Source organism: Camelus ferus, chromosome 7 (genome assembly GCF_009834535.1).
Source record: "Camelus ferus isolate YT-003-E chromosome 7, BCGSAC_Cfer_1.0, whole genome shotgun sequence".
Classification (NCBI taxonomy): Eukaryota; Metazoa; Chordata; class Mammalia; order Artiodactyla; family Camelidae; genus Camelus; species Camelus ferus.
Genome location: NC_045702.1, coordinates 80,256,654 through 80,269,445, shown reverse-complemented (window position 1 = coordinate 80,269,445; position 12,792 = coordinate 80,256,654). Strand labels below are relative to the sequence as shown.

General features: G+C 35.6%; 1 protein-coding gene across 2 annotated transcripts in view; it reads right to left on the bottom strand.

Annotated features, from left to right (window-relative positions):
* CDK13 (cyclin dependent kinase 13) overlaps positions 1-12,792 on the bottom strand; it is a 104,247-nt gene that overhangs the window by 76,706 nt on the left and 14,749 nt on the right. For both annotated transcript variants that reach the window (XM_032484258.1, XM_032484259.1), the window contains exon 2: positions 1,643-2,302. In XM_032484258.1, coding sequence (XP_032340149.1) covers positions 1,643-2,302 — 660 coding nt within the window. The remainder of the gene's footprint in view (positions 1-1,642; positions 2,303-12,792) is intronic.

Genomic DNA, 12,792 nt, shown 5'->3' with positions numbered 1-12,792 from the left:
AGCTTAAAGGAGTTCCCACTGGCCAAATATCAGATAATCCAGATAGTCAAATTTGGAGTATCAAAAAGAAGAGTGGCTGTAACTGGTACTGAATCAATCTTTGGCCACACGTATCAACAGTAGTACTCAGGAGTCTTAAAAAATTTCTACATCCTTGAAACATACAAACACATTTAAAGCAAAAAGAGTAGAAACACAACAAAAGAGAAAAGGAGGAAAGACAGAAAAGAAAGTGAGTCCAAAAAAATTCTTAATGATCAAGTAGGAAATGTGCCACCATCTTATTAAAAGCAGATGCACAAAGAATATCCTCCATAAACAGTCACTTGGGTACCTCTTGAGCTCTTAAAAACATCACCAGTAAAAATTTACCCCTAAAGCATATGTGAAGAATAAAGTAGAGAACAATCAGTCTCACTGGTCCAGAATCACTAAATTCTCGGCACTTGGGTTATCCTTTCACTAAGTGGCTCAATTCTGGACTCATGGCTCTCTGTGCTGGACAGTCTATTCCAGTACTCTTCAAAATCACAAATCACTACTGCTGTGAACCCTCAGTCTTCCTAGAGGACAGTCAAACCTGCACACACCACAATTAGAGTAGTATGATTGGGTAATACCTGATTAAACTGGATGCGGTCCCTCAGCAACATTTTTGATTGTAGAAAAAAGATGCCTCAGAAGGCATGAAACACAGAAATTACAATTTATTTTCTGTTTCTTTTAAATTATAAAATTTTCATAATGCTAGCCAAAGCGAGCACTTGAAAGACCTGCCCATATGGTATTTCTATCCACTTGTTTTCAAATTCTAAACAGATGTCAGCTAGGAAAATTGCCTATATAGTTGCTTTTTAATAGAGAGTGTGCAGGGGGGGACAACTATAATTTCTTCATAAAAATAAAAATGAAAAAGCTTAAATCAATAGGCAGATACCAAATAATAGCATTAGGCTTCTATCCTAACATACATCTAAGAAACATTCTTACATTTACTACAAAGCAGTAACTCTTTTAAACTACAAAGTTACTCTTACATTCATTCTCATAAAAATGTTTCAAAAATTTTAAAAAGCCATACCCCTTATATTCACAGTAAAAGTTTGTAAACACATTAAAAGCATAAACACAGTATAAGTTTTCTGTAATATGTAATTAATCTCTAATTGCAAAAACTTGAGTCAATAAAAGGTTAAAAAGTGATAAATTTATAAGGCCACCTTAAGTAACAAACTTATAAGGCCACTGAAAATACCTAGAAATAATCAAGATACATGCTCTCTATCACCCAAGGCAGACGCTCTCATAAAATGTCCTGTCTCTGATAATATCATCAAGGCACACTCAGCCGAAGAAAGTATTGGCATTTCTAATTCCCAAGCTCAAACTGAATTATACGTTGTATCCCATGACAATGGCAAATTTTACCTGGAATTCTTAGCATAAACTATATTTTTGTTATCCTCCAAGCAATGTGCTTCGTTTTAAGATGTACACAATAAAGAAAATTCATTCATTTACCTACAGTTCATTTTTAATAGAGATTTTTTTTTAACGTAGGATGGAGGAGGTCAAATCATTTCTCAATTCAAACTCATATCTTTTTCTGTAGGTAGCCATTGACAAAATTTTTTGCACTTACCTATCAGCATCTTTATCTTCGGGCAGCATGGGAGGCAAAGGTAACGGTGGTAACGTAGAGGTCACTAAAGCCACATGTTGTTCCTTCTCCTTGGCTCCTATGCTTGGTGTAAGTGGTTTGGTTTTCTCTTTAAGAGATACTGGTTCCTCTTTTGTAGCAGCAGATTTACTCTCCTTTCCAACTACAACTGCTTTCTTGGTAGCTTTATCTACAATCAAATTATTGTCCACCTTTGCTACCTGAAGAGGTGGCTTTGTCTTTGCCTTGTCATTTTTTAAAGTTCCACCGCTTGAGGGAGAAGGTGCATGCTCAGTTTTAAGTTTCTTCACATCCTTCACGTGGTTGGTCTGTGACGCACTGGCACCAGTTTCTGTGTTCCCCTTGGTAGGAGTGGAAGTGTTTGAAGCTTTGGCAGCTTTGGCAGCAGCCTCGGCAGCCTTAGCTGCTTCTGCAGCTTTCGCTGCCTCTGCAGCTCTTGCTGCCTCTGCAGCTCGTGCTTTTTTATTCTTGTTCAATTCAGCTGCCAGGCTACTCTTCAGAGTTAGTGTGCTAGGAGAAATGCTAGAATGACGACTTCTGGATCTAGACAGTCTGTGCCTGCTACGAGATCTTGAATGCCTAGATGAATATGGGCTTCTGCTTCGAGATTTGGCAGACCGTCTAGTGGAAAACAATTAAGATTTAGTCAGTAATTCAAAAAAGTTCAGTTTGAAATGTACAGAAACTGTTAACTTGAGTCTGTGAAACAAAACAGAAATTATTTAATTTCAAAATCATAAATACAGATCTTATAAGATGACTTCTAAAAAACAAAAAGTGCTTTTCAGTATAGTACAAGCTGTACTTTTCCTGAAAATAGCGTTATTGCTTGATTTTGGTCTGGCCTACGAATGCTCAAAGATAAGACTGGATGAAAGCAGATCTCTGTGAGAAGAAATACTGTTAAGAATCAGGAGGAAAAACTGTAACAACGCATCACTGCCGTCTCAAGAAAATATAAGTAGGCAACAAGGATACACCAATGGTAGAAGCAGTAGGGTGAAGTCTGAACAATTTTTTTTTACCAGGGAGACAATTTCTATATCTCAAAAACACCCCCATCCATAAATTCAGGAGTAAGGAATGCTTTGTCTACACCAAGAGTGAAAAAGACGAAACCTACCATTAGGCAGTAAGTTTAAAAAAAAAAAAAGTCTTTAAATCTTGGGAACTACTTAATAATGACTGTGCAACTCACTTCTCAAAAATCACTGGAAAACACAAAACCAAACATATATTCAAAAGTATGGTGGCAACCAAAGTTTCTCAGAACAAATGCAGCAAAGCACCAAGTGAAATGAAGCTGAGCTTTTCAAATCCACACCTTATCAAAACTTTAAACAAATACAAGACAAAGGCACTATTGTAGTACTTTGACACGTTTAACATGGCTCATTTAATCCCCATATCAACACCAGTGAAGTATCTACAGTTTATAGATAAGAAATCTAATCTAAACCATTACCTGAAGTCACTCCCAAACTCATTAGTAGTTGTATTGGCTATTATCTTACTGCCACGACCCTATCCCTCCAATGGTCTTCTGTCCTACTCTGTGCCCAAGGAAGCTGACCTCAACAGATACGTCTTCTGGGTTCCAGTGCTGTCCATCACTGGCAGATCAAAAGGCAGAGAAAGGCTAGCTTATTTCCTCCCAGCTCCCTCCTTCCTCTAGGCCACATCTCATGACAGCTGTGTCCCTCTTCCACCACTGCTTCTGTCAGGCACCTCCTCCACATCTCTCACCAGGTTCTAATGACGCTATATTTTCCTTGCCCCTTCTAGCTTCCCTCTACAACTAGTAAACACATCCCCTGTTGGTTCTGTCAATCCACCCCTATCTCTGTGGTCCTCCATTAAAATCTATGGAACCATCTGAGTTGGATTCAGTCTCCTTCTAGAACCCTTCCTGATTTAAACTGTACGCCAAGTCTTAAACCCAGATCTTTTAATTCTAAAGTAGGCAGAGTCACATTCAACACACTACCATGAAGATAACTCTTACTGAAATTTTGTAAAAGTTATGGGGAGAGGGTAAATGAAGCAAAGAAACTCCTAGGAATCCATAATTAAAGTAGGAAGTGAAAAGGAAGAACTGGAAATTTTTGTTTGCATCTGGCATTATTATGTAATATATACAAATATTATGCAATACATTCTACAATTCTAGTATGAAGACAAAATGATGATTAGGTTTAGGACAAACTCAACTACAAATTCGACTTCTCCATCATTCTCTCAGAAATATTTCAGGATGTACCTAGGGCCAACAATGTTTAGCACTGAGCTAATGTTTCATACAAACTCCATACTATACATAAAGCACTTATGTAACATTATTTTAGATTAATGGGAACACTGGTTTGGAAAACATTCTAATCTAACAATTGCCTATCATTAAATAATTCATAAATACCAATCATTAAAAGAAAGCTTACAATATTTCATGGAAAATGAGAGCTCTTTGGCTAAATATAAAGTAATATGTTGGTTATAAAATATCTTAGGTAATTTTAATATAGGTACCAAAAGTATCATAATATGAAACACTTTGCCACACTTTTAATTTCCTCTCCCTTTAAACTCCTGGAACTCAAAACAAGAGCACTTACTCTGTCATGTTTCAATCCCCTGATCAGATACTAATGAGCAGCAGCAAGGTACACAGCCGCAGAAAGCGAACAGAATGTCATCTCACCACAGGTAACAGCACAGAACTTTTCTTAAACCAACCTTCCTACACTAGCATGATTCTCGTCATCAGTTTCATACAGACACACAAATTACATTTAACTAAGAAATTTATGATCAGTAAACCTTACTTAAGAAAACAAAGATAAAATCCCAACACAGTTAACTCTTCTTACAGAACTCTTCTTACAGAATCTGGATAAGAAAGTTATCAGTAAAGAGAAAATATTTTTTATCTATAAAAAGGATATTCCACAAATGACATTTTTATGGTATTTGATCTCTATACCAACTGAATTCTTCTAGACACACACTTCATTCTTCTCTAATTCTTCTATCTATCTTCAAAAGTTCCTCAACTTTTAAAATTTCATGTCCCAGTTAACTTGTATTCTTTCAGATACTGCATATTTGCTAATCAATTTCAATTATATATTTACTATTTCTAACAGACATATTTTGGGAATCTAAAATTAAGTAAAAACACAAACCTCACATTTAGGTCATTTTTACTAATGATCTAATACTTCAGTCATACAAAGTTATGAGGGTAAGAAAGAAGTGGATCTCTAAGACTATATAATGAATTACATCATGTCTTACTAAAAGAACTGAAATGGATCGTAGATAGCAAGTCCTTGTTTTATATGTAAGATTTTTCTTCTTTTTAAAAATGTTTTTTTCTAATATTTCTATACTGTAGAATCTACAGTGAACATATATTACCTGTTTCTCATTTGTTTTTATTGTTTGTAAGAGGTTATAGGTATATAGAGGTATATAACTTTATTGTTTGTAACAAACTTTATTGTTTGTATAGAGGTTATAGCTTTAAGAAGTTAGAAGACCTTTTTACGTTTCTAAGAAGGTTTCACAAATTCATATAACACAAAAAAGAATCAGGATAAAAACTGAGTATGTAAAACTCAACTGGTTAGTTCTCACTGTCAATTAGGCTGGTGTTCCTTAGAGAGACAGCATGGTGTACTGTTCACTAGACTGTATCACACAATCTCTCCAAGAGTCCAGGTCCTCTGAAATTGTGCCTAATTAGCAAACACTGACTCTTAAAAATTTTACTATAATAATATCCAATCTCCCATTATATAAAATAATATAGAACAGCAGTACCCAGCAGAACTTTCTGGGATGGTAGAAATATTCTATACATGTGATGTCTCATAGAGTAGCCACTATTCACAGTATTTTTTAGCCTAATGTTTCCACCCTGCTTATTTCATACGCTAGTAGCAGCTATGTACATTTCAAAAACTTGTTGCTAACCCCCCCAAAAAAGGTATGAAAATGATTCCCATGCATGGATGGTCCAACATATGCAAATCAATAAATGTAATAAACCACATTAACAAAATGAAGGATAAAAACCATATGGTTATCTCAGTAGATGCAGAAGAAGCATCTGACAAAATTCAACATGACAAAAACTAAACAAATTGGGCACAGGAGGAACATACCTCAACACAATACAGGCTATATATGACAAGCAAACAGCTAACATATACTCAACAATGAAAAGCTGAAAGCTTTTCCTCTAAGATCAGGAATAAAATAACGATGCCAATGATGCCCACTCTCACCACTTTTATCCAACAGAGTATTGGAAGTCCTAGCCAGAGCAATCAGGCAAGAAAAAGAAATAAAAGGCATAAAAATCAGAAAGGAAAAAGTAAAATTTTCTTTGTTTGCAGATGACATGATCTTACAGACAGAAAACCCTTAAAGAGTCCACCAAACACCTGTTGGAATAAACAAATTCACTGAAGCTGTAGGACACAAAAATCGGCATTAAAAATTAGTCGTGTTTCTTAACTAACAACAAACTACTGGAAAGAGAAAGTAATAAAACAATCCCATGTATAACAGTATCAAAAAGAATACAGCACTTAGGAACAAATTTAACCAAGGAGGTAAAAGAAACTGAAAAAGCCAGATAAATGGAAAGATATTCCGTGCTCATGGACTGAAAGAATTGTTTAAATATCCATACTACCCAGCCAGAGCAATCTTGAAAAATAAGAACAGAGCTAAAGGCATCAACTTTCTGATTTCAAACTATATTCCAAAGGTACAGTAATCAAAACAATATGGTACTGGCATAAAAACAGAGACACAGGTCAATGGAACAGAATGGAGAACCCAGATATAAACCTAGGTATAAATGGCCAATTAATTTTCTGCAAAGGAGCCAAGAATCTACAGTGGGGAAAGAATAATTTCTTCAATAAATGGTGCTGAGAAAACTAGAAAGCCATATGCAAAAAAATGAAATTGGACTCCTATTTTATACCATACACAAAAATCAATTTGAAATGGCTTGAAGACTTGAACACAAGATCTGAAACCATAAAACTCCTAGAAGAAAAAATATTGGGTAAGCTCCTTGACACTGGTCTTGGCAATGATTCATCAAAAGCAAAAACAAGTAGGACTACATCAAACTAAAAAAATGCACGCACCGCAAAGGAAACTATCAACAAAACAAAAAGGCAACCTACAGAATGGGAGAAAATATTTTTGATAAGAGGTTAATATCCAAAATATACAAGGAACTCATACAACTCAAATAGCAAAAAAACAAATAACCCAATTAAAAAATGGTCAAAGGACTCGAATAGACTTTTTGCAAGGAAGACATCCAAATGGCTAACAAGTATCTGAAAAGGTGCTCAATATCACTAAGCATCAGGGCAATGCAATTCAAAAACACAATGAGATAGCACCACACACCTGCTAGAATGTCTATTATCAAAAAGGCAATAGATAACAAATGCTGGTGAGGATGCAGAGAAAGGGGAACCCTTGTACAATGTTGATAAGAATGTACACTGACACAGCTACCATAGAAAACTATATGGGAGTTCCTCCAGAAGTCAAAAATAGAACTGCCAGCAGTCTCACTTCTGGGTATATATCCAGAAGAAATGAAACCATCAACTCAAAGAGGTATCTGTACAGGCATACCCAGACCACCACAATAAAGTAAATTTGCAATAAAGCAAGTCACACAATTTTTTTGACTTCCCAGTACATATAAAAGCTATGTTTACACTATACTCTAGCCTATTAAGTGTACAGTAGCATTATGTCTAAAAATCCAACGTACATACCTTAATTTTGAAAAGTAATGCTATTGGGAAAATGGTGCCAATAGACTTGTTCAAGGCAGAGTTGCCAAAAACCCTCAATTTGTTAAAAAAACAAAAAAACAAAAAAACAGTATCTGCGAAGCACAATAAAACAAGATATGCCTGTACCCCCACGTTCACTGCAGTACTATTCATAACAGCCAAGATACAGAAACAACCTACGTGTCCATAAACAGATGAATGGATAAAGAAAATGTGGGGCAGATGTGTAATATTATGCAGTCTTACAAAAAGAAGGAAATCCAGTAAACTATAATGAAAAAGGATATGAAAAGGAATATATATATATATATAAGTATGACTGAAACATTATGTTGTACATCAGAAATTGATACAACACTGTAAACTGACTATACTTCAATTTTTAAAAAAAAGTTAAAATAAAAAAATTTTAAATTAAAAAAAAAAAAAGGAAGGACATCCTGCCATTTGTGAAAACACAGATGAACCCAGAGAGTGTTATGCTACATGGAAGAAGCCAGAGAAAGACAAATACTGAATAGCATCACTTATATGTGGAACCTTAAAAAAAAAAGTCAAAGTCATAGAAAGAAAGAATAGAAGGGTAACTACCAGGGGCTAGAAGGTAGAGGAAATGGGGGAGAAGTTGGTAAAAATGGTAAAAACTTTCAATTATAAAATGAATAAGGTCTGAGAATCTAATGTATAAAATAGTGACTATAGCTGATAACACTGTATTGTATAATTAGAATTAATTTGCTTAGAAAGTTGAACTTAAGTATTCTTACCAAAAAAAAAAAAAAAAGTAGATATGTGAGGTATTGAATGTGTTAACTTGTCTGTGGGAATCCTTTCATAATATATACATATAGCAAATCATCACTGTTGATACCTTAAATATATTATGATTTAATTTGTCAATTATATCTCAATAAAGTGGGGGTGAAACGCTTCCCAGACTGAAAAAAAAAGCACTATATAAAGTGGCATTAGTTTTCAAAAACCAGTTTCTCTCAATCATCTCTTTCATCAGCCTCAGTCAAAACTCTAAATAGTTCTATAATAGTTGCCATGCAACTATAACCACTATAACCTAACAGCTCTATTAACTGTAAAAGTACTATGGCAGTATTAAATTTATCTCATTTCCAAACTAATCCATATGTAATCCATACTTATATGCAAAGTGAACACCTTCCTCTAGCATCTGTTCCTTGCCCATCTCTATTTTTAAATTCACCACTCTCTTCCACCCATTTACCCGGGTTTAGAAATCGTTCTAGTCTTCTATTGCCTATACCACATGCCACCAATTGTCTCATTTTATTGATTCTAACTCTACATTCCCTTACATCCATACTATCCTGCAGTTTCCTATTGCTGCTGTAACAAAATACTCACAGATTCAGTGGCTTAAACACAAATTTATTATCTTACAGATCTGTAGATCGGAAGTCCAAAATCAGACTCACCAGGCTAAAATCAACATGTCACCAGGGCTTTATTCCTTCTGCAGTCTCTTGGGAAAACCTGCCTCCTTGCCTCTTCCAGCTTATAAAGGCTGTCCATTCCTTGGCTCATGGTCCCAGAACATCTGATCTTTGCTTCCATCATCCCATTTCCTCTCTCCCTCTGCTTCAATCATCACATGGCCTTTATTGACTCTGAAGCTTCTGCTTCCTTTTACAAAAACCCTTGTGTTAACATAGGACCTACAATCCAGGATAATCTATCCATCTCAAGATGCCTATTTAAATCTACAAAGTCCCTTTTGCCATATAAAGTAACATATCACAAATTCACATGGATATCTTTGAGGAGGGCCATTATTCACACCTTCCTCTTCTATTCTCAAGGCCACTGTCTTATTTCAAACCTCATGATCTCTCCTCTAGGTTACCTTATCATCCTAAAAATAACTGTTCTTTTCCCATACCTAGTGTCTCCTTGCTCCAATTATTTCTACAGACATCATAACCCAACTAATCCTCACTGTTCAGAGATTATTATATGCGTCAAATTCACTCATGTTTCTCCTTTTTTTAAATAACTATTCCAAATCTCCACACCTTTCTTCAAGCTCACAACTCCATTCCCAGTCTTTTATTAAAATCACTTTATTTCTAATTCACAGAAAAAACAAAGGTTATAGGTATGTTTCCTGCCTGCAAACTTAATCTGTTATCTCTAGCCACCTTATATTCTACTTGATCTCAGAGTAAACGTGTTCCCTTTCCTATCTAAGGCTAACTCCTCTATACTGCTATCAATCCCATATTCTCTAGATCCTTACTTCAAAGAATGTGGTCCACAAATCACCAGTATCAGCCTTATCTGGGAACTTATCAGAAATGCTGTATCTCAGGCCCCCAAACCAGACCTTCTGATTCAGAATCTACATTTCAGTAGGATTCCCCATTATAATTTGAGATGCACTATGCTAGGCTCCTCTATAGCTACTCCATTACTGTGACTCTTTCTTTGCTGTCCATTCACTATTTCCCCTTAAGAAATAAATAACTCAAAACTCTAAAATCTTTTGAAACAGAGAAGAAAAAACAAGGAAACAATGGTATCTTGATACTGTATCTTTATCCTTCCAATTACAGCCAAATTCTCATCCTTCCATATATGCCTCAAACCACTATAATCTGGCTTATATAACCTTACTGAAAGTACTGAGGTCAACAATGACCTGCCCTTGGATGGAAAAAAGAAAAAAAAAAAAAAAAAGGAAAAAAGAAACAAAGAAAAAATATCCATATCTATGATAACAATGTTAACTACACCCTTAAAAAACACTTTCCAACCACCTCCATTACCTTTTTTCCCCAGATTTTTTTTTTTTTTACTTCTATGGTTGTTTTCCAGTGTTCCTTAAGATTCCTCTTCTTCACTATAATCATTCTCCCATGATTATTTAATTTACACTTCTATATGGCTTAAATTATCACCTGAATGTTTATTTCTCCTCCAAGTCATCCTCTCCCCTCCCAACTATCCTACATGCACCTCAATACAATACAGCTGAAGCTCTTAGGCTTCCTCTCCAAATCCACCCCCTTTCTCCTTAAATATACCCTATCCTCAGGCAATGGTATCCACTGAAACAGCAGAAATCCAGAAGTCATTCTGTATTCCACCTGGTCCCAAATGATCTCCAAGTCCTGCCAATTCTACATCTTAAGCATCTTTCCAGTTTTCCAGGCTCTTTTCCCCTCGAGCTACTATTTCACATTAGGTCCTACACCATCTTTTACTTGGCCCAGTGTAACAGTCTTCTTACCAGGTTCCCTAACTCGAGTCTCTACCCTTTCCAATTTACTCTTCATACTGCCACCTTTCAGTTACCCCTCTACCAAAACTCTTCACAGTCTTGCACTGCACATGAAGACCTTGGCCAGTCATCCCAAAACACATAAAGTGCCAGGCCTAGACTGTTTCTCTCACATTCCTCTTTACCTATTGCATCTGCTAAGCAAAGGGATATTACATATTCAAAGCACAATGTCTACCACACCTCTATAAAGCCTTCCCTTATTATGCTGGACAGCTGGAGATGTTCCTTGAGCAATAATCCTACCACATTTTGTTCATATCTCAGTAAAATAATAAATAATCTGTCTTCTCCAACTAAACTGAGATCACTGAATTTTCATAGCCCTGACTAGCATAGACCTGGCAACAGTAGATGCTCAATAAATATTTGCAGAATCAAGTACACTGCTGATAGTACTTCCATTGAATAGAATTCACCTTCCTTAGCCTAGTATCAAGGTGCTGCATGATCTGTCTGATCCTAACTTATCTTTCCTTATCAAGTTCTGAATTTGCCTAATGCTTCCAAAGACTTTAACTCCTACAGATTGACCTACAGAGATTATTCCTTTCCCCTCTATCTTCTACTGAAGTCCTATCCATCTTTCAAGGCCTAGTTCAAGAGTCCTTCCTTCTTCATAAAGCCGTACCACCAATTCCAGTGAAAAAGCAAGCTCTCCTTTCTTTGAATCCCTATAGTGCTTTATCTGCATCCTTCTTTAGATCTTTATCATTCTTAATGATTTTTAGATATCTGAATGTATTTTAGATATTTTGACTTGCTGTTTGTATCAACCAAAGCACAGAGAAAGCAGATGGGAGAACTAAGATAAAGAGGGTTAAGAAATTTATTTAGATGTCAGGAGCTATGAAAAGGTAGAGTCAATACTCAAGTGCAAGTCCTCCAATTGGAAGCCAGGCATTATTTATTGCTACCAAACCATACTACATTCTTCCCCTCCATTTATTTAATTATTATCTGTCTTTACAGGTCAAGCTGAAGTCCCATCTCCTCTGTAACCTCATTTGCTGAAACCATATAATACTTGCTACATAGTGCCTTGTATTTTGTCTTTGTTTTTTAAAAACATAAACTGGATGATGCCATGCCTTTGCCTAAAACTCTCCAACGGCTTCTCAATACATTTAGAAAAAAAAAAAAAAAAATCTTGTGGATTGTGATCCACAGACCCAAACTGCCTCTCATCTTTATTTCACCTTCCTTCACTCAGCAGGCTCCAGCAACATTAGCCTCTTTTCAAGTCTTCAGAAGGTCACGCTTCTTCTTGGCTTGATACCTTAAAACATGTATCTTCCTTGGATGCTTAGATTATCACATGGCTGGCTCTTTCTCATCATTTAGGTCTCCATTTAATTATCAACTTCATAGTGAGACTTTCCCTCATCAGAAAGATAAATTAGCACATATGTACTCCTCTCCTCCATCCCTGTCTTGTTTACAGGTATAACCTCAGTGCCTAAAACTATGTCTAGCATGTAATAAGAGATCAAAAGCTACTCACTGAATTGATTAATAAAAGTAAAGAACAGATTATCTACTTCTCTGAATGTCTGCAAATACTAGCAGAATGCTTTGGGTAACTGATATCCAGGTGGTTAACTAATGTGCATAGGCCCACTGATAAATTTCTACTTAAACTAAGAAGATTTAGGAGACAGAATTACATTTAGTTAATTAGCTTCTTCACATAAACACTGAGATGAATTTATTATTTTTATTAACAACCAAACATTTTAAATCCATTATCCCATAGGGATTTAATGAGCAAAATTAATTTTTCTATGTTTATTCCTTCTTTTTAGTAACTAGAGGATCTTCTTTATTAGAAAAATAATTCAGTCACAGAAGAAATACAAATGGCCATTTAAAAAATTTAAATGCTCTCTCCTCCCTCATAATCAGAAAAGGCAAAATAAAGTGTTGGTAACAAAATTACATCCATCAGAATGGCC